General features: G+C 47.2%; 1 protein-coding gene across 2 annotated transcripts in view; it reads left to right on the forward strand.

Moving 5' to 3' along the window:
- Positions 1–23,124, forward strand: part of GNAO1 (G protein subunit alpha o1) — a 148,222-nt gene that overhangs the window by 44,193 nt on the left and 80,905 nt on the right. For both annotated transcript variants that reach the window (XM_069793758.1, XM_069793757.1), the window contains exon 3: positions 7,232–7,373. In XM_069793758.1, the coding sequence (XP_069649859.1) occupies positions 7,232–7,373 (142 nt within the window). The remainder of the gene's footprint in view (positions 1–7,231; positions 7,374–23,124) is intronic.

The following is a 23,124-nucleotide window of genomic DNA, read 5'->3' on the forward strand; positions in this document are numbered from 1 at the left end:
CAGAAGCACATGCCTAGCTTTAACTAGACCTCATGAAGGCATCAGACTTACTTACAGGCATTGATATTAGGCACAAATTTAGCTGCCTTAGAAGAGCAAGAATTCTTTTGCCCTGTACAGGTCCATGAAACTTTTGCAATTGATTTGAATAAGCTCGACCATTTCCAGGGCCATAGATTTTGGCAACATTTCAGTCGCCTGATGGATTTACTTATTTTTTAACATGAACCAGCTGATTAGAATAATGTCTTTGCATGCAAGAAATACTTTGGTGGTAAGAATTCAGTTTTGAGTGACCCAAAGGTATTTCCTCCAGAAAGGAGATTTTCCCCGGCTGGGAGTCTATCACAGGGCTCCATCAGTATTTCTTGGACTGGTGTTAAAAATCCAGGTTGAAAAAATTATGCGTTTTAAAATGAGCTCCATTTGCAGTTTTTAGACGACCCTGACTAAGGAAGCTGTTTTTCTTTTCAAAAAAGCAGGCATGTAGGCAAACAGTCATCTTATCTCCATCTCGGAGAATTTCTTGCGGGAATAGGATGTACAACGTGTCATTCAAGCACAGCCAGAGGGGAAGAAGAACGAGAGTTTTGAGAGATTTGCACCCTGTCACGGAGGTCTGAACTGTGCCTTTGCAGTCTTTGAAACACAAGGTCATGGGCATCTGCGTTGATTTAGTTTAACATAATCCAGGAGGTTTTAATCGCATTTCAGGCTATTAAATGAGAAGAGAATCACTGGAATTTAGCTTCATAACTCCCCTGTAAACAAACTTTTTAACCTCACATCAAGATAAAAATAAATTTTAAAAGTAGCTGATTACCTCTAGCAGGAGATTTCCATCAACATTTGATCAACCCCTTCCTTTCCCTACATATTAAAGTCAGATTTTTGCATTATTATTTTTCCCCATTTGCAAACAAAGCTTACAGCGTTTTCTTCACAATTAGGGTTTTTTTCTCTTGACTCAAGCTGTGCCCAGCCTCACCAGAATAACCTGCTTGTTCCTGGTATGAAACAGAAAAGATTATTTTTGTAAGAAGAGGGGAAGAAGGGAGGAAAAAAAAATCAGAAAAGTTTGCTGAGCAAAAATAGATTTGTATGTGTGTTTGTTCCAAAATTCTTCATGTAAAATCTGCCTTGGATCAGTCTATACCCTAAACATATACATATGAGCGGGGCTTTCAACAGCCCGAGCAAAAAATGCGTCAGTGGGCAAATGCTCAGTTGTCCCTTTCACGCCACCTCCCTTCTGCTATGGCCTCAGTATCTCCTGCAGTTGCAAGCAGCACTTTAGACCCTGTAGCGTCTCACGCTCTTTGCATTGGCTGGGAGGTTTTCCCTGTCCACGTTGTCCATGTGGACTTTGGGAGCTCCCCACACAGAGCGCTTGGGAGACCTGTGCTTCCCTGCCCTGCGAGGAAATGCTGCAGAGGAGCACACAACCATCCAGGCTGAAGCGGAGCTGCGGGTGCTACGCAGGGTACCACTGCCAGTCAAAACCAGTCCTAAAGCCCTGGGAGGTGAAACCCATCGCTGTGGCACAAGGCTCTGTACGAAAGCTGTGCAATGACCTTTAAGTACCTTAATTTGTCCAGATGAAGGTGAGGAGTGAGGACTGCTCTTATAGGAACTGGACCATTCATTTGCAAGGTACTTGCTTGCAATAAGCTTTGAGCGTAATAACCTCCTGGTGATTTCTTGTCTGGTTTTATTCAAGCAAATCACTGTGATTTTAGGGATGTGCATTGATAAGGGGAAACTTCATTCAGCTGGAAACATCTTGCTGATTGAAAGTAAATCACCTTAGGTAAAACAGGAACAGTATGGGATTTATTTTCTCTGATAGGCAATTGGAACTCTCTACTATGTCTTTTACAGTGATGCAGACAGTTTGAAGCCACACAAAGTTCCCTGAATTTAGCAGGAAACATTCCAGAGGCATTGGCTCGAGCTTTTGGAGTGATGACAAAGTGCAGGAGATGAGGCAGGGCTGTGCCAGTGAGGAAAGGAGAACCTGCATGCAAAGCTGTGAAAGGGATGGAGGATACCGAGCGCTGGAAGGAAGAGGGGCAGAAAGGGTGTCCACAACAGGCTCCAATGCTGAGCGCTGCCATCTCTCTCCCTCTGGCACAAGAAGGGCAAGTTTTATAAGATTAAATGTCTTCAGACCATCTGTGTTTAAGGAACTTCTTACCACATACTTACAGGCTCTGCTGGCGCCATCTCAGAAAGACAAACACTTCTCCTTGAGAGCTCTTGGAGGGTAGGTGAGGTACCAGAAGACAGGGAAAAAATGTAAACATGGTGTCTATCTCTAAATATAGAGGGAGAAAAGAGGAGTAAGAATTATAGACCAGTCAACTTCTAGAAGCTTTCAAGAGAATTGAACTATCAATCAAACAATTTGCAAGCACCTAAGAGATAAAAAGGGAGATGAGTGACATCCAGCATGGATTATACAAAAATGAGGCATGTTAAACTAATCTCATTTGATTTCTCGGCAGAAGTAGAAGTAGTTGGTGCCATATCTAGATTTTGGGAAGGGTTTGACACAGTCCCACTTAACTTTCATAAAGTGACCTGGAAAAACAGTCTAGATAAAACTACTTCAGATCTTACACAAAAATGGATGAGTAGCACACCTCAATCCCAAAGAATACAGTTACTGGTGGCTCATGGTCAGAGCAGAGGACTCTCTCAACCAGGACTCTGCAGGGGTCTGGGTCGATTTCCTTCAAAATTTTCATCAATGAAAAATGGATAAAATACATAATTATACCTGGTAGTGACATGGAGCTGGGAGAGGTACTTCAGCACATTGGAGGATAAACTTCACAGCTTAAAATGATCTTGGCAGGTTAGAGAAGTGAGGACTGGGTCTAGCCTGGGGCACTGTGCCTCAAGACAGAGGAGGACCCAGTTGGAGAAGGTGTAGGGAAGAGTCATTGCATTCACTAAACCTGGCTTAGGTTGGAAGGGCTGGAAGGAAAGTGCCAGGATAGCTTGCCCAGGAGGTTTTCAGGATAGATGGACAAGTATTCCTCCCAGGAGTGACCGAGGCAAACTGGCTCCTGGCTTGGATCAGCCCAGGCTGAGATCGAGCCCTACTGTGCTAGAGCTGTCGTGTGCCTTGTTCAAAGCTGCCATTTCACAACCACTGGGGCAGTGCATGTCAGCAGGGACATACGGCAAAATTATCTTTGGCTTTGCCTTTTTAATACATTCGTTTTGTAGTGAAAGGCTGAAGGCATGTAAGTGCTTTGTTGAACGGAAGCCAAAGCAAGCTGCCACACAGAATGCACCCCCTGTTTCCAAGTATTTCATTTATTTTGTAATTAAGCAATAATCATTGAAGCACTGGGCACTTCTTCAGGATTAATGACTTGCTGGGGGATGGCAGAAGATCTGATTTGCAGTGGAACCATTTTCCCTAGCAAATACCTGCCTGTTAATGCCATTCTAAAATGAGTATGACAACATAACATGCAAACGTATGGGTTGTGCTGTTAGCAGCTGAGGGATAGGGAACAGGCATTAATAGGTAGTTAGACAGTCCGGTTGCTTCAGTTGTCTCTCACCATTCCATTCAGAGCACGGTGTTTCATTGGTCACTTGGTGAATGAAATGGCTTTTTAATTGCTCAGAATTGCTTTTAAAAATTACAGCATTGTCTCCCCCCTCCACAGCCCCCGAGGATCCTCTTAAATCCCTTTTCTTCCTTTGCCTTGGAGAGAACCGGGTCTGGTGTGGCAAAGAGGAACCTGCCTGCAGCAGTTTCCTTTGTATTTCAGACACAGGAAAAAATACAAGCCATTTAGAAAACAGAGGATTCACATTTTTACTGCTGAAAACCCTCTGTTCCCATTAATTTGCGGGTTGCTTAAGGAGTAGCCCACCCTGCCTGAACCTTTAAAGATTTCCCAGTCTAGAAGCGCTGCTCACTTCTATTAGCTCCTACACAGTGTGCATTTTTAATGGTCACAGCTCACTACAGTATCCAAGCCCCACTGCTTCTTGTGTCCTGCGGCACACAAGCTGGCTCAAGCCATCCCCCATAACAATATACCTCCCAAGAGGGCTGTTGGAGCTTTAGATGGCCTCTAGGCAGTAAAGCACAATAGCAGGCAAGAAGAAAGGTGTATCTCAAACAGGTGAGCGGCAGCGCGAACATTTCCAAAGGACTATGGAAAAAGCTGCCACGGGAGTTCAGCCATCAGATTGCCAAGGCAAGCAAGAGGAGAAATATTTGCTAAAAGCATATAGGACAATAAACCAGTTCATGGTGTCCTAGCAGGCTTTGGAACGGCACTAGTCAGTGGGGATTTGCTCGCTCAAATATTAGGTAATGTGCTAACTGCGTGATTGATTAATCCGTAGGTACTTCCTACTGCAAAACTTCAATACTGGCATCTGCAGTGCTGCTTTCAGTTGCCGTGGCTGCCTTCCTGGAGAGATTTCACAGAAGAACAACTGGGGTGTTTTTTCTCCACGATCTTTTCTGCCCCCTTTAAAAGTAATGCTTTTATGTCTGTGCTTCGAACAGTGTCAGTGTGTTGCCCAGTCAGCAGTATATTCACTGAGGGATCCCAGAGCCACTCTCCATTGCTTAATTCTGCCCCTTCTGCACAAGGAGCTCTGCTACTTGATAGGGAGCTTACTGGCTTAGAATATTTAGAAACACTGAGTATTTAGAAGTGACAATGTCAGGCCACAACTTCATGGCGCAAGGCCAGAGACGGTTTAAACTCTGAAGAAGACCAAAGCTCACCTCTTTCCCTACACAGCTGTGCAGCCCTCTGTTTGCCATATCAAGTCCCTAGCTGATGCCTGTCAGTGAAAGGCAGAAACAAAGCCAGCCCAAGGTGAGGGCACCGCTCTGATCTCCACCAGCACGGTCAACAGCTGGACCAAACAAATTTCAGCTGCATCCTCTTTGCGGTCCTTACGCTGCCCCTCGTGCCCGTCCTCTTCTTGCCCCTTTCTCATCCCTCTCTTATGTTTCCTTCTCCTAGTTGCCCCCAGACCAACATTTAGTCCCCCCTGCCCCAAAATCCAACCCCGGGCCAACCAACCAGAAAGAATGAATTATTTCTGGTGACGCTTTTGCTAACCACCTGCCTGCCTCCCTCCCACAGGACCCCTGCTCTGCCGAGCTTCTTGCTGTCATGCTCATAGCTGGGAGGAACTGGTGCTGTACAGTCTCTCTTGAATTCAAACAGGATTGACGGAGATCCTTGTGCTTTGTGCTAGCCATAACTCTTCAGGTTTGACTGCAACTTTTGACAAAGAACACATTTCCCAGAAGTTCAGCAACTCGTCTGAGTAACAGTAAATGATCCATGAGATCCAGTGCCAACACACACTGCTCTGCTGGCCCTCCTCCTTCCCCGTTACTCAAATGTTGCTACTCCAACCCTTGGCGCAAGCAATGGATTCGCACAAAAGAAAAGCTACAGAGTATGAGGTCTGCTATTGCCCATAACTCTTCATCAAAATCAAAACCAGCTATAGCAAAAATTTTGACAAATTGGGAAGTCTGGATTAACTAAGTCAGAAAGGTTTTCATCCACCCTTGCTCTTCTCAGCCTAGGTGAGACAAACCAGCAACCCCTCGTGCTGTTTCCAGCACACCAGCCCCATTCCCCCTTCCTGGAGCTGGGGTACCCGAGCAGGGGGCTCTGCCCGGTTCCTCGGATCAGTAGCTTAAAGATTTCCTGGAAACCAATTAATTTGAACTACTTCCTGTCTTGGGCTGTCTTTGCTTGTAGTCCTATTTTTCCAGGACTTGGAGGGTGTTGGAGCAGCTCCTCCCAGGAGTTCAGTTCTTCAGTGATGAGTGAGCGAAGGTTGGTGATGGGGAGGGCAGAGAGTCAGCTGCTTGTGTTAGAAAACCTTTCCGTGAGCTTCACATCATGGGAAGTAGATCTGTGTCTTTGTCAGCATGTTTCTATCAGCCTTGTTCTTCATGTAGTCATCTGTTAATAATACGGGGCTGGCATCCAGCCCCGTTCTCCATTGCCATCGCAGCAATATATCTATTGCAAGCTCACTGTGATCCCTGCTAGCACTCCCTCTCCCCAGGGGCAAGCCAGCACTGGTTGGGACCTTGGTTTGTGCGTATCTGATTTAGAAAAAAAGGAAACAAAAATCCTGTTATAGACAGGATGCTAGGTTTTATCAGTGACCAGATCTGTTACTGAAGGACTCTGTTGTCCAGTGAGATCTGAGGATGAGCAAGCAAGGACTTCATTTCAGCTAAGCGGATCATCGTCTCTGCCAATATTTAAGAGACAGGATCATAACTTATGTCTTCACTGGGAAGAATTATTGTCAAACACAATTAGCTCTGCAAATCCCAGCTGTTTTCTAGACACACCCAGACTTAGTTCTTGAGTTACTTAGAGATGAAGAAATTATAGGGGTCAGTCTTCTGACCTGAGCAAGGGACTGCAAGAACTCACTCCATCAAATAGTTCCTTTTGCAGAGTTTAATAGAGACTAATGCACAGAGCATCCAGCACACAGAGCTGATAGGACTGTGGATCTCATTCCCATGTTGCTTCGGGAACGGATAACATAACATGCCTTGAGGCAGCAAAAATCCCAACACTGTTTTTAAAGGAGAGGGAAGGAGGGAGGATGTGTGAAGGGTTGTAAATACTTTAAGTGCTACACAACTAAGTCAATTCCCCTATCCATGCCTGTGTCCCCATGCGTACAGGGGTATTCTGACTCTGGTTGCTTTTGTAAGGCACCCCAAGAGTTACTATGAAAAGGACGAGACAAGAACTAGGGTTTTCTATCACTTGTTTCAGTGGTTAAGATCTGATCTCATGGTCATTGTAAGCATTGAACATATTTCCATAGACCTTGACAGGAAAGGCGATGCAGGACCTGGAAACCTCCCCTCTGTGACCGGTAAGCATGCAAACACAAGGCTTTCCAGGCTCCAGGCTTGGGTGTTTGCGGTTCACTTGGGAGGGAGGTACCATATGCGCCGACCCTTCACAAAACCTCCTTGAGAGAGAGCAAAAGGGATGCTAATTCCAGGCACTGGGCTCAGACACACTACTGGTGAACAACCAGAATGGTTTAAAAAGAAATGCTGACTAAATTAAATGAATCAAGCTAGCAGATGTGCTCTTCAAAAGAGCACAGCTCTCTTTGAAATGTCTCCCCCATTGAAATTACATTCTCAAGAGGTTTTTGTCCTTTGCATTTTCTTCAGGATCATCCATGAGGATGGCTTCTCTGGAGAAGACGTGAAGCAGTACAAGCCAGTGGTCTACAGCAACACTATACAGTCACTGGCAGCTATTGTACGTGCCATGGATACCTTGGGTATCGAATACGGTGATAAGGAACGACGGGTAAGTTAAAATCACCACTGTTTGGGTACAGAGAGCTGAGCACCTGGAGGGTCCAGAGCACAAACAGGAGACATTTGCACAATCTGAATACCTTGGAGAGAAAAGGAGGGAGGGGGGAAGATTTACGTCACCATTGTATGCCTATAGCACATGCAGTTTGTGCAACAGAGTCATACGCACAATTGCATATGACATGCCATTTGTAACCTACGCTAGGAAGTGTAGCCCTGGGGACCTCTGTGTCATAATAGCCACAATCTCTCATGCCCTGGCACTAGCCAGGCCAGTACAAAAAAAGTTCTGTTATCTAGGGACAGCCTAGACAGAGGTACTGACAGACTTGGGAAACAGTGAGAACGTGTGTCCTGTCTGCTGTGCATGTGCTGGATACACAGGCTGCAATGAGAAATGTCTTGGGGAGAAGTCTTGCTGCTGTTGAAATCCCTTCCACCAGCCTGCTAATATAGGAAAGCTTTTAGGATTAACTTGACTTTTGCGGGGGCTTGACTGGCTTTTACTCACACATCCCCCATTCAAGTGACCCCAAACAGCAATTTCGCCTGCCACAAGAGGATGTATTACTTCAGTGAGGTTCGTATGGACAGGGTCTTAGGCAGCAGCATTAGCACGTGTCTTATCAGAATGACTATGTGATGTCTGGCAGCCTTCTCATGCCACACACCTAGGCCAGCCTGTCCTTTTACAGTTGCTACTCTGTTGGTACTTTAACCAGCTCCCTATTTTTAAACAGTGGCTCCTCTGTGAGGTGCCCCTGCCAGCCTCTGCCTTTCCTTTTTACATTTCTGGCTCAGACCAAACCCACACGGAGCAAGTCAGAGGCCTAGAGAAGTAAAGACCACCCTTTTTGCATGGTCCCATCCCAGAGAAGGTAAAACTACTTGGTTTCACTGGAAATAAAATAATTTCAGATTAAAGACCTGGTAAGGGCAAAGTCCTACGTGCCACTGAGTTTATCATGACTATTTTTAGGTACCTATCAAATGGCAGATGTACAACATACCCCAAACTCCTTATTATCACCCTGAGGGGTGATAATAAAAGCATTCACTAGAAAGGATGCCAAAATCCTGCTGTGGTGTTACTGTATGAAGAGGTACCTTATTTCTCTCAGCCACAAAGGGGTATTTTGATTTCTTTGCATCTAGGGATTTTTCCCACAGGAACTCTATATCCTGGAGACATTTCCATCCTAAACATAGAGATGATACCATAATGGAGTTCTTGTGAGCTTGCCGAGAACTAATGCTGATGGCTTTCGAACTGAATACATTAATCTGTTGATTACTTGGTGACTCAGCTCTCAGCCAGGCAACATATCTTGTCTCAGCTAAAAACCTATGCCCAGGAAAACAGAAACAAATCTTTCTCCTTGTCTGATAAATAGTCTGTGGCAGACAGATTTAACATGTAAATTTATTTTTTTTAATGCTTGAAGTCCTAATTCGAGGAGGGAAACTCAGCACTGCTTTAGTGCCAGGCTTGGCAAAGTACGGGATGTGGAGGGGGAGAGCTGTTACCAGAACTGCCAGGAATGAGAGATGGCAGTACTGGGCTGCACAAAACGTCACGTCCGTTCATATTCCTATCGAAAAGATTCCAAATGTTCCTAGGATCATATGATAACTCAGGCTGGAAAGGAACTCAGGTGGTGTCTAGCCCAATCTCATGCTCAAGCAAGGTTGGCTCTGAGGTTGCTCAGGGCTTTATCCAGTCGGGTCCCAAATCGTCCAAGGATGGAGGCTGCACGGCCTCTGTGGGCAACCTGGTCCACTGCTGTACTGTCCTCATGATGAAAAGGTTTCTCCTTATGTCTAGTGTGAACCACTCTTGTTTCAAGTTATGCTTTATGGCAGTAGGGATCCTGAGTTATGCCTTGCAAAGTAAAAAGCAAGTTAGATTAAGTTCTCCCCAACCTAGTTTCCCCTAAGGTATGTAGTCCTGGAGGAATTACTCTTGTCTTATAATGGTGTCATGCTGACTGTGTACAGACACGATTGCAACAAGCCAGTATGAACCAAACAACAGTCTGGGAGGTCTGATTCAGAGTATCTTCTCCCTTCGTAGATGGGAGTAATATTCCTTCATCCAGCAGAAGACGAAGGGGAAAGAAACCTAGTCTCTCAGGCCATGGTCCTCCACTTGCTCTTTTCTCTTAGTCAACCTCCACAGAAAGTTGCTGGTATTAGTATGAAATAGTGTTTATTTTAATCTTACAAAGAAGCGTGTGGCTTCTGCCACCCCTCTTTTGTTATTAATGCACAGCTGCTATAAAGAGAGGCCATTAAACAGGCGATTTGTTGAGTATTATGCTACATGGTTCATCCCTTTTCAAGCAAAGCTTTTCTATTTTAAAAGTCATTCCTCAGCCAAGGGTTTCCAATGCAAATCTTTTAGTGAGGGATTTTCCCCTACTCATCACTTAAGCCCCCAAGAGAAGAGAGGTCGGGAAGGGGAGATTGGGCTGTCGCGGCTTGAGCCTGATTCAGCAGCAGGGAAGGAGGGGGCACGGACCCAGGACAGGACAGGTTTTCCCCAGGGCCTGCTTGGATATTCCAGCTTCCCCCACCCCCACTTCATGGGAGATGCATCTGCCCCTGTACCCCATCCAAATGGCACCCTGACAATGTTAAGAGCAAAAAAAACCCCTCCGCTACTTAATAAATGCAATTGAGATGATTTGTGCTTTTGTTACTGAGGTAAAATAACCAAATCCTCTCACACTGTTCTCATTTTTCTTCTGCCCATAATTATACCTCCAGTATTTAGTCTAATAGAAGCAAAAGGCTGGGGGAAGAGTCCAGACTAAACCCCTTAGCTTTTGTCAGTCAAAGCAAGATTAATGCAGGAAATGTGAGCTGAAAAGACAAAATAAATCACAAAAAGCAGATGCTCCAGGTCTCGCTGACCCTCTCTGCTGATAAGGACCTGTCCCCAGGTTAAGAACAAAAGAGTCTGCGTGTAAGATTTCCGTTTTATACGTGCTCCTTGTTCAGGTGAGCGGGTTTTCTTGTAGCTGTGCCTGGCTTACAAAAGGTTCAGGGTCTGCAGGCAGCACCTAGGTCCCTGTCTCGTAGCCTTCAGAGCAGGGAGGCAGGAGCACGTCCTGCTAGCTCATGGCACGTTATCACCACGCACAGCCTAGAAGGTCAGTCTGAAACTCCAGAAAAGCTGTGCAAGTGCAAAGTCACAAATCCTTTATGTGTTGCAAGAGGACAGGTGAAAAAGGAGCAGTCAGTGAGGAGAGAGGAGCCGGCTGCGGGAGAGGAGCAGCATCTGTGGCTGTTCCTCATCTCCAGGGCCATCGCTGCCCTAGGTCTGGATCCCCGACTAGCCAAGACAAAGGGGTTACGTGAAGGAAGAGGGGCAGAGGCTTGCTCTCACCTGGCTACTCAAGACCCTCCAGCTGGCCCGTAGGGCACTACTCAGCCCTTACCTTTATAATCAGATTAACAGGCAGGAAGGGGTCAGGCCGTAACACGTAGACTCTGGATTAAACGGTTCGCTAAAGTGCAAATGTATTAATGAAGCAAGCTCCTCACTGATGCCCTTTCGGTGCAGCCAGGCGGAGCAAATGGGAAATGGAGATTTAAAGCCAGGAATCTAGAAGTCAGTACAAGCGTTTGGATCTGATCAAGCAGGAAGAGCAGGGAAGTGATGGATTTTCATCTCTCCATTTGAAGAGCCAGTTCTGAAATCCGGCTTCAGAAGTTCCAACCAGAAGAAGTGTAAAGTCTCTTCCTCGGTGGGTCAATGCTGACCTCAGAAGCCGCTTGGAAATGCAGCACCTACAATCCCATTCGGGCGAAATGCCAGAGCTGCAGGCAGGCTGGGGGTGTCTGGGGGTGTCCACAGCTTGGAGTGGTCCTGGGCAGCAATGAGCTGGCCTAGGCAAGCACACCGCCCTGTGCAGGCTGGTATGAAAACAACCGTACAGGGTGTTCATATTAGCATAAACCAGACAGAAACAGGCTGAAATTGTTTGGAAATTACTCAGCAGAGAATCCCAATACCAGTTGCGTGGCTCAGATACAAGTGTCTGAGGTGGCAGGGTCGCAGTCCAGCACTTGGGGTCTGGAGGTGGCAGGCGGTGACCTTTAAATTGGGCTTTTTTCCCAGTGAGAGTCTGGAAATGTCTCTGCTTCAACTATGAAAGGGAAAACTAAAAAGCTGCTAAAATGTTAAAAAATTTCAATAAGCAATTTTTTTCTTTCAGGCTTTGTAGCAAAATGTGTCTGTCCTGACCTTATGCTGTATACAGTGTGTAACTCCTGAACTATGAGCTAAACAAAGATGTACCTGGAACATTTTAAAATACTGGCTAGTAATATTAAAAAAAATCTGTTTAGTGTAATTGAACAGCCCACCCGAGGCGGCTGGCAAAGGGGGCCATGTGCATTGGAGCTGCGTCTCAACCTGCGTCTGAAGAGCGGGGTGCATGCGGAAACCCGGTGCCACCCGCCCCGTCCCCTCTGCACGTGCCAAAGGCAGTGGCAGGACCAAAGGCAGGGGCAGGACCAGGGACGCAGCCGCCGTCACCTGCTGCCTTCCAGTCGCTGGAAAGGAGCAGTGTGTGGGAGGAGCTCTCTTTCCTAAGACCTGCTCCTGTGTAACTGGCTTTTTCTACTCGTCAGCTCAAGTTATTTGTGGATTTTACTTCATTTCAGGCAGCTATCTGTTTAGACCAGCTGGCTCCTACTGCGTGTCCCTAACCCAAGCTCTCTGAGAAATGCAAAAAAGCTGCTAATAACTTTGGGCAGAGCAGGCGAGGTTAATCAGGCACCGCTGTGCTGGTAGGAAGCCTCCATTTGCTGCCTGGTAGCTAATGGGGTGATCTGGGGGACAGATGCAGGATTCCTGGGTTTCCGCCACTGCAGTGAGGATACAGCCAACCCTTGCTGGTCTGTTGTAAGTGATGGAACTTCACCACAGTGAAGTGTAACTTAGGGCTGCTTTGTAGAGGAGCAGGATGGAGTGGGAGAAAAGGGAAAATGGAATAAGGGGGGCATTAGCCACCCCATTTTTGCCTGATGTCAGCATTTGTCTGGATGTCCAGCTGCAGCTGAAGTCTGCTTGCTTGCTGCATGCAATAGCCACAGCATGCATATAATCATTCCTGCTGTACTGGGTCTGCTGGGTTCATCACTGTAACAGTGCCGGACAAATACCTCAGCCTGCCCTTCGCTAAGGTGTAAAGATCTGTCACTCTTTTCCATTAAAACCAAAGCCATGTTTCTCACACACCTCCCTTTTCATCCCTCCGCGAGGTGCATTTCATTTACCATCATTCATGTTTTTGAGTGGTGGAGACAAATAAAAGGCAGGGCACTTCTTGAGAGGTAGGAAACATAAAACAGAAAGGAAAGCACTTGTTATTTTCTAGGCCTGCCTTGTTGCCGGGGAGATGGTTGGCTCATTCAAGAAAGGCTTGTTGTTGCTGGTTGAGATGGCAAATGTATGAGGAATCATTGCTGCAAAATGAGGTTGCAGGGGAAAGAGGGAGACAGCAAAGAACAAGGGAAAGCCCAGAGTAAGCTCTGCCTGCGTGGTCATGGTGCATGACCCACAAGCCCTGCTGTGCCAATTCTGGAGTGTCTCTAACCAAAAGCTGTGCCTTCCACATCCCGCTAATGTATTTTTCTCCTTTAGAAATCTCTTGAGTCCCTGAAAACACAAACTCTTCCTCTAATAGATGATCATAGTAAAGTAACAGCGGAGCGTGAAGACAGTTTGTGATAGCCCTTTGTGCCAACCAAAAGAGCCTGAAACAGTCTACTTCCATGCCTTTGCTCTACCTCTTAGGGAGAGTCAAACTCACTCATTGTCAGGGGAGATCCCAGCCAAGTCAGCTGAGACCCGTGGCTGGACCCGGGAGACCTTGCTTTGCTGCAGCAGCAGCAGCACAACTTGGCTTTGTGCTCCTGCAAAGCTGAAGTCGTCGTCATTGTCAATAATGTACAATGATCTTCACATAGCAAAAAACATCACCCCAGACCTGGTGTCTGGTTCGCTGTAGTCATGCTACTAATAAAGATAGCGTGTAGAAGGGAGACAAAATAAGCTTGTGTCATGGCTATAAACACATCATGGCTTGCTCTTGCAGACGGAATTTGGCCTAAAAGAGCCATCCAATTAAATAAGCAGGTTGTAGGGTTGGAGGTTGCCAAGTCTTCATGTAGAATTTTACTTAGGCTAAGTTCATCAATCTGTCCTCCTTTCCAACCTGGGTAATTACGCTAGAAAATTGGCAATTCATTTAGGGCTAAAATGTGACCTTAGCTCTGGCACCACACAGATTACAGCTATTTATAGGGCAGCAGTAGTGATGATGAACAACAGTCAGAATCCCAGTCTTCTGCAAATGTGTCACCGTGCTTGTGAGCAGGAAGAAATCCTGAGTTTGGGAGGGAGGGAGATGATACTGGCTCTGAGGAAAAGGGGAGGGATGGGGACACAAATAGAAGTAGCCTAGAAAATGTAATAGCAGTGGAAACAGCTGGGTGCTCTAGGCAAGCGACTGAATTGCACGGACGCTACTGCACCCAGAGACAATATCAGCTAACCTTTCTTCCAGCAGAAGGCTATCAATCACTGACAGAGGTCTAAAAACCCAAACTTCTCCAGGGTGGTCCAACATACCCAGTTTTAGTTAAAATTCCTAAAGAATGAAAAAAGGCCATGTGAAATGGAGCCGAAAGGAGGCAGGGGAGAGTGGGCGGCAGTCGCGTAGCAAGTTGGAAACACATGTCATGTGGAAGGCTGCTCTCTGGAAGGTGCCACCTTGCTGAGCGGTTGATGTGCCAGCGTGATGTTTTTCACATTGGTCCTGCTTCAGGATGATATCTAAGGTGTTGGCATGGCAACGCTTTAATCCTCACTCAAAAGTAAACACTGGGTCTGCTTTTTGGGTTCTCCTGGATGCCGTGGGCTGGTGGTGAATGGGCAGCAGTCAGGGGATGGGGTGGGATAGAAGTTCGCCTGGTCTTCCAGTCCCTCTGTGCAGTCAGAAACCTGTTCCTAAGAAACACATTTCTATGGAAAAAAATATTTTGATGCACTTCAGCATCCATTCTAAGTGAGCCAGATGAGAGTAAGTAAGTGATGCAGTCACACCTTAAAATGCCACTCAGATCTGCTTCTTTGGTGAGCGCTTGGCATCAGCCAGGCACTGTAGATTGGTGACACTTGCCACCCATGCTGCCTTCCCAATTCTGAGTTTAGCTTTTGTCATGGTTTAACCCCAGCTAGCAACTAAGCCAAAACCAGGACAGCTTTATAGCTAACCGTCTTATAAAACCACTGACCAGAACAAATGCCATCAATTAAAATCAGCCTTTTAATTTTCTTTTGAAGAAAAACAGCAGAGGAAAAGAGATCTCTCAGGGGATCATTGATAAGAGAGAGACCACGGTCATCTTGCTCCAACTCCAAGCTCCGGATTGAATCTAATCACATCTTTCACCACCTAAAGAGGGCTTTAAAGAAAATGGTGCCTGAGTCTTACCTGAGAGACACAGTGAGAGGACAAGGCAGCGGTCACTGGTGCCAGGAAAGGGAATTCCAGGTGGACATGGGCTTGGGCTTGTAGCGCTTTCCCTCTTCTCTCCATGCCATCAGCAGAGACCAGGACAACCTGCTCTTGAAGGGCCACCCAGCCCTTTGGGCCTTAGAAGCATGGAGGGATAAGAGAGGTCTGAGGATGTTTGTGTATGGGAGGATCAGTGAAAAGAGGAAATACCCAAAAGGTGATTTTTAAATTATGAGTATTGCCTTCCTCTTCAGCTAGCCGCCAGAAGAAAAGCTTGTCAGATGAATTCTTCTGGCATTGTTTGCTCCCTGGCTGGTGGAAAGCACAACCACTTCAGGTGCAAATCCATCTTTAGATCTGCTTTTTTTTCCTGGTGCCTCTGCTTTCAGCTAACATTTCAGGCTTGATTTCTGAGTAACAAACAACACTAGTCCTCCAAAGGATCCTTGAAAAGGATCCCCACCTCCCCCAGAACTGTCCAACATCCCTGTTCCCCTGTGAAAATGCAGACCCCGTGCTGTAGGGAGGTTAGTCTTTCCTACTCCTTGCTTGCAAGCTCTCTCTGTTCCCTGAGAGAGGAATGTATTTTTCCTCCACAAGCTTTATGTGTTTGATCCTGATTTTTTGGATGATGCAGGGAGTATTTTTAGTTTAAAAAGAAGGAAAAAAAAAAACCAAACAACAACCCTGTTCCCTTGGAAGAAGGGCTGCCTGCCTTTCCCTGTGAGATTTGTTATTCAACTGCAGCCGCAGTTAGGGCTGCCAGGGAGGTGGTGTGACAGGGAAGTACTCGGCAGACAGGGGAGAGCAAAGCAGCCACGGGACTGTGACGTTTGCAGTGAATTAATGAGAGGTGGGGTGCTGCTTTCCATTCCCACAAGATACCAATGGAAAATGCCTTCTCTGGGAGCCCCTGGAAAGCACCAGAGCAGGACAACACAGAAGATGAGGTGTTCAAAAATATTTGGCAGAAGAGCACAGCTGGAGCAGAGCCCTGAGAAAGTGAAAATCTCCTTGCTGCCTGCAACGGGGCTTCCTGGCAACTCCTGGATCCAGGCTGGGGTGCAGGTCGGGCAAAGGCCAGCTCCACACCACCATCCGCTCCTTCCCGGAGGACAGCACAGCCTGGCCAAGGCGGATTTCAGCCCATCTGATGGGGCTCAGCATAGCTGCTCCTCACAGAGCAGACAGCAGTGGCCTTGCCCTGGGTAGCATCTGGTGTTGGTGAACACAGTCAGATACTGTTTGTACTTCTCTAGAGCCTTTCTGTCCGTAAAGGGATTGAAGGACCTGTAAACGAGAACAAAAAATACATCTAGTTATTTGATATACTGCACAACTGAGGCACTAAGGTTAAACACATGCCATGGCAGAGGTTTAAAGATGCTGATAGGGGTTCCTGACTATATGGGTGATCGGGCACTCACTAAATTCCTTCCAGAAAGTCGCCACCATGTTTGAGACTGAATTTCAGGTTGCATCTGGCCACAGCCTGATGAAGGCAGGGTGCTGTCTTGAGGTATGATTGCAAGTCAGCTCTCCCAGCAGCAATTGCAGATAACTACAAACTACTCAGCACATTTCAAATACATGTCAGTTATTAAGTGGATTTATTTCCATCTCTTCTGGGAAGTGTTGGGAAGCACTGCTGAGTCACGCTGCTTACTCACCAGTTTTAGGAGTGCCATTTAAAATATTTGTTTTCTGAATGCCTTCTATGATGTTCCTATTATTTGAATGTCTCCAGATGTAAAATGAAAACATTTATACAGGGCATCCCTGGCCTTAAACAGATCTCTGGTGTGTAACTCACAAAAAAGCATAAAACAAATATCTTGGGAAGGGACCTCTCCCTTGGCTCTGTCATTTGACATTTATTCAGGGATTGTGGTGAGCGATAGCACAGTCTTTGCTCCGAAACAGCAAGAGCACAGGCAGGCTGGGCTTGCGACAGCTTGGGAGGGAGGAAGCAGAGCCAGGGGAGCTGCCTTGCTGTGCCTGGGCATGCGGGAGAGGAGGGATGGGGAACATGGTCCTCACTTACACCGAGTGCTAGTAAACCCAGGACACAATACTCTCCTGCAGTGGTCTGCTCTGGCCACAGACCCCAAAGCAATTCAGCCCCCCCGAAGGACGTGACATCAGGTGCCCTTGCAAGAGCACCAGGTCCAAGGGCACGGCTGAACCCCGGCGCTCGGCCACCTCAGGATCTGCGCAGAGCAGGTTTCATTGTTAGCTCCAGCGGGGAGGGGTGCGGAGGCTTTGCTGACAGCCGAGTCCCTTTGCACGCTGAAATTAGCCCAGACAGGGGAACAGTCTGGAGCAGAGAAGCCATTTCGTGGCCTGTGGCTGTGAAGTCCCATCCTTCCAAAAGGGGAATTTTGCTGAGTTGGTGAGGCAAGGAGAGAGAGGCTCCCGGCCAATACGCTGCCCTTGAGGAAATTAAAATGTGCCAATGCTGCGCCCAAGCCCCGCACCACCCTGCTCCTCCTAAGGGGAAACCTGTCCCTCCAAAGCGAGCGGCTGCTTCTCAGAGCCTGCGGAAGTCAGCTGGGGAGGGAGCTCTCGCAACCCCCGCGGGGGCGGCTGCCTTCCCCCAGGCAGAGGCACAGCAGGCTGGCGGTACCTCGAACATGTCCCTTGTACTGCATCAATCACGAGCATGGCAGAAAATCTGCCACACATGAAGACTTTATTACCCAAATACAGGTTTTACTGAGGCTATTAATCAGTATTTTGTACATTGGTAATAACTGATTAAAGATACCACGCGGGAACTCGTTTAACAACTACAATTACTGCTTTGACATCAGCCTCACCTACTGAGTGGGGCGTGAGGTTGTCTAGCCGTGCTGCGGGGACCAGCCTCACCCAGGGCAGCAGGAGCCCAAAGATGCCGTTCAGCCAGGTCAGGACTGCCGTGGCGGGAGGCCAGGCAGGAGTTCCCAGTGTTTCATTCAAAGAAAGGAAAGAATCAAGCTCCAGATGAAGATTAGAAACAACAAAGCCTCAAGAGCCGCTGTAAAACGGTATCATTTTGCACCATGGCAATGTTTAGCCTTTTGGTCAAAGACAGAGAGAGAAAATGTGCAGGAAAAAAATGCAGGACGTGCAAATCAGCCCGTGTCTGGGTTAGGGGTTTTGACAGAAAGTTGCTGGGGGTCCCAGGATGCCTGATCCTTCCCTAGCAGAGACCCACATCCATGGCACATTTCCCCAGAATCGCTCCAGGCAGCACAGCACACCCCTCCTGAGTGTCAAAACCCACTCAGGAGCCAAAGAAAATCTCACCCACAGGCTTTGAACAAATTTCCTCCTTTCTGCTGTGCTCTTCATTTTCCAGGGCTGTAGGAGTTTCTGGTTTGCAGCATATTATATCTGTGTTGATGGCTTGACTGTTGCTAGATAGTTTTCCCTTGATAAGAAATAATTCCCCTAGGTTGGCTATTTATAATTAAGTCCTCATTTTCCTATAGATTGGTTTAAGACTAGATTAACTCCATTGATTAGAGGGGAATTACTCCTGATTTACGCTGAGATCATGGAAATGGAGAATCAAGTGACATCGGAACAGTCCCACAGTAACATGCTCCTGTTAGCTATATGGTTGTCATCCGCTTGTGAACCCATCTTTCTGCATTTTGAAACTACTCCTGGGCAGTTGTTTGCTCCTTTATGGGAAGGGGGTTTACTAGTCTGATTTTACCTGCTGAATATACATTACAGATGCTCAGTCAGGAATCTAGGCTGTTGGGTCATGTGTTGAATACAACCAGTTACTTTTTTGTTAGGCTGCAGCAAAACAGGAGCAAGACTATCCTCCAGAGAAATTGCTTCCAATTTGAAGAGGTTTTACAAGTAGGGACGGGAGAGGGAATGTATTGCGCAGAGGAAATGAGCATCCATTAACGAGAGAAGATGCAAACAGACTTAGAGCCCCAAAATAGCTCTTCACAGGTTTGGGAAGCAAAAAAGGTCCCATCCTGCTCCCTCCTACCTGGGGGCAGCTGCTGTGCTCCAGAGGAGGGACCCTCCTTGCCAAGCCTTCCTTGGGAAGGGCACAGCGGGACACGGCCGAGCTCGCTGCCCTGGGAGCTCAGCTCAGCCCAGTTCCCACCCATGCCTGTCTGTCTGTGCGATCAAAGCTGAGCAACAGGATGCAGTGGCAGAGAAGTAGAGAGCATTTTCTGAGGCCAGGAGAATGTTTGGCTGGCCAATTTTATTGAGTTTTTAATTAAAATTGAGAGCTTTTCATGCTGGAAGATGATATTCTAGGCAACAAAGGAAAATTTTCTGAGAAGAAAGAGATCCTAGTAGTCACCATCCAGTGAGCTTGAGTTAGTTCTGAAAAGTTAGGAATTCGTTTCTCCCAAGTGAGAACCAGGTCTCATCTCCATTCCTCCCTTCTACATGTCATCACATTTGTTTAATTTTTTTCTTTTATACAGGGCAGGTTTGGCAACACAGCCTATCTGGAGGCGCAGTGTGACATTGCTGTGAATGACAAAGACGGGAATTTTAGGCTAGTTTTTCGTCACCACCTCACCAGCACCTTAGTCAAAGGTCTCGAAGCCATTTTTCTTCTGGCTTTTATTCTCCTTAACTACTCTTATTGGTACTCTAAGCTTCGGAAAGCTTTTCTCTTGTCAAGTTCCACTGCCATATTTATGAGGCATGCAAAGGTTTCTAACCAGTGATATTTGTGCTGTTCTTGTTCAAGTCCCTTCGTTTTAAACAGACGTTTGTTTTACTACAGCTTCCCTCAATGCGCATTGCAGGCAACCCCTCCCAAGGTGCCCAGCTTTTTGCTAGCGAGTTCAAGTTCTGCTTCTCTTAGCTGCTGTGGCACACATGTGTCTTCCCATGCCCACTTCCACTGGTGAGATCCTTCACCCGGGAAATGACATGGGGTTAAATCTGCTGTCTGCAGTTGGTGTGCACTTGCTGCTTTTGCAGGGTCCTTTCTTTAATTTACTCCAGAGGCAAAAGATGTACCAAGGCTGAAAAGACCATATTCAGCATTACAATGGATCACGAGCCAAGTTCAGGCTGGTCTTGTGATGAGTGAGTAGGCAAAAATCCTTATTTCCTCAACTTTCTCTCCAAGAACAAAACCTCAGGGAAGGCTATAGGACAATTTGTAGCAGCACGCAAGTCTCTGCAGGGCTCAGCTCCTCTTTATGTTGTTGCGGACTAAGCGACAAGCATCTTCTTGTTGGTGATCCAAGCAAAAAATTTACATGCACAAAACAATCCCAACCCTAAAGCCCTGAATTGTGTACCAGGAGGAGGAAGCCTATCCTCCAGCATAAGGACTCTGAGCAATTTCAGCATCAAGGCTCTCAGGCCATGAGGTTTCAGAAACCAAGAGGAGCTGAACCCAAGCTGTACCTCTGCTTATTTCACAGTCATGGGCTGTACGCACAGACATTTTACCATACTGAATTGGCTTAAAAGCCACCTCTTGGGCTGACACCCCTTTTCTGGCTCCCCTCTTCCCATTCCTGAAGGAGCTGTAGGGTGCAAAGCCTGGCCCTGCTCAGGCAGTTGCCGCACTCGATGTCCCCCAGCAGCCTGCAACCGCAAGCCAGCTGCACTGCTGCATGCAGACATCTCCAACAGTCCTTCCCTGGGCACTGCTCCTTGAGTGAACCATGCCCAGCACGTTTCAAACCAGAACGCATGATCAGCTGATACATTTATTTAGAAAAAGAAGAAAGATGATGAGGGCAGAGCTGTTAATAGTAATCCACACAGGCAGCAGCTCTGAGCTGCCTTTCCACCACTAATCATCTGTCCCCTAAAATCGCAGGCAAGCGAGACCCCAGTTCTGGGGTCATGCTGCTTGTCAGCCTGCATTTTCAGTTTCATTTCTCTGGGCTGATCCAAGAGCACAAAGGATGGAGGGAGTGGACAGGCTATTGCGCCATGTCCCTTTCTCCTTTGCCATCAACTTTGCAAAGAAAGAGTTGGCAGCAAATAAAAAGCGAGGGCTGATGGGGAGGGGAAGCCTATCACTCCACACTATCATTATCTGACTTGCCTTGAAATCCTCCAAGAGATTGCCAGGAATTAGTTCCAGAGCTAGTGAGTCTTCAGTGACCCTTTAGGAAGAGAACTGAGCTCAGGAGCCAAGTCCACCACAAAACACCAGCTTCCTGCAAGTTAAATTCCAGATATAAACAGATGTTCTCCCCAGAAGCCCTTGCAAACCCTACTATGTGCATCAGGCAGCACCAGCAGACCGTGCGGTTTTAAGCCCTTTTCCCTAAGAAGCTGTAGGGTGTTGCCTGGGATCAGGAAGAATTAGTCCAGCAAGTTCCTCGAGCTAGAAAAATCGGATTTGCTTTCGTACTGATTATGCAGTTCCTGGTTCAGACCAGAAGCTACTGATCAGATTTCTACACTCAACACTGCAAAGGAGGTTTAATAGTGCCAGGACAGTTTCCAGTGAACGGTTTGTCCCTATCCCACCCACCAGCACTGAACTGGGTTCTTCTCTTGGCTGTTCTAGCAGAGGGGTGATTGTCCACAGACTAAAGAGGGGGGTCCTCTCAGGTGGGCAGGGGTGATGCTGACTCTGCTCTATTTCTTCCTCACTGAACCAGACAGCTCCCCTCCTCCTCCTTCCAAGGCAAGCGGCAGGATTCAGGTGAGCTTCATTCAAGCATCATCTGCAAATGGCAGCCCGAGTCTGGGCATGCCACAGGGAAACATGGACATAATTTCTGTTTCCTCTCAGGTGGCCTGGAAGGGGAGGCTGCTAATGAAAAGTGCCCATTAGTGCTTGCAGTAAAGGTGTTGGCTCTGAGAGATGAAATTCTTCCAAAGCCACAGAGACCCAGCCCTTGGCCTCTATTGTGGGTTACCATAATACTGGGTTTGAACCAGACATCAGGACGTTGTGTGAAACAATTAGCTGAACTGCCGGCACCTTGCTGCACACATACAAAATTACAGCTATAAATCCAGGGCATGTGAAGCAGTGCCTAGCACCTAAATCTGGATGGACGTATGCTAGGAGTGGTCAGAAATAAAGCGCTTGATGTGCAGAAGGAAAGGAGATCCAATTTCACATGCAGGACCACGAGAAAAGCTTCTTAGATGGTTGTTTCCAGCTCCTACGGGAAAGAAAGGGGCAGTAGGTTCTAGCTGAATGCTAAATAGGATAGCAAGTGGTAGAGTGATAAAAGTAGCATCTCCGTAACTGTAAAAGGTTGTTCTAAAGGTCAGGTCTGCATGTACTCTCCTAGCTCTGTGAATAGCTATTCCTTTCATCCACAAGTTGAGCTTTTGACTACGACAGGATGAAATAAACAAGGCTAAAGCTGTCCCGTCCATTATCACTGGGAATGGCTTGTCTCCAAGAGCAGGCTCTGCCTCTACAGATACAACACACAACGTGGCAGAGAGCAACCCAAGAGGGCAGATGGCTCACATGGACCATCCTCACCACCAAGCCTTCATCCCTGGGCTTCAAAATGCCACAGTGCCCCTCTGCGGAGAGACAGCGATGCCGTTGTGCTCACTGCCAACACACCCTGAGCACACAACTCTTGGTCAACACCCCTTTGAAAGCATGAGCAGCAGCCAGGAGCCTTTCGTTCTGTACACACTGCCCAAGACTATTTATCTGGAGTTAGGCTTCCTTTTCCACGCCCCTAAGGTGAGATGTCAGGAAAGAAACCCTGGCAATCCTGCCTGTATGTTTTCTCTCTCTCATACCAAGTCAAAACAGAAGGGCCCCGCAGCCTTGATGGCACGGACGGACAGACTGACAGAGCCACTCTGCACAGAGAGGGCAGACAAGGCTCTGATGGTTTTGCCACCTGAGTTCCTGGGGGTAACACAACCCTGCTCATCCCATGCTTTTATTGATGTCCTGCTGTTGCCATGGCAACAAGGCGCTTTAATTAGCGAGTAAGGAACAAAATCAAAAACAAAGCAGTTTATTAAGTTTCAAACTAAGGTGGTGTGTCTCACAGAAATGCCCCCAGGGCACCGAGACGGGAGAGCAGCGATTGTCCGGGCGTTCATTCAGGAGCAGGACTCCTCCAGCAAAAAGACAGCAGTGCCACGGGGGAAGGGGACGGTTCCTCTGGGTCTGCACGTTGCCATCATCTCCAAAGGAGCCATCCTGCCTTCTTTGCGCATCAGTCCAGGGACATTGGAGCCAGCCAGGCCCAGAGATACCTGTCTCAGCAA

The sequence above is a fragment of the Haliaeetus albicilla genome, chromosome 10, assembly GCF_947461875.1.
Source record: "Haliaeetus albicilla chromosome 10, bHalAlb1.1, whole genome shotgun sequence".
Classification (NCBI taxonomy): Eukaryota; Metazoa; Chordata; class Aves; order Accipitriformes; family Accipitridae; genus Haliaeetus; species Haliaeetus albicilla.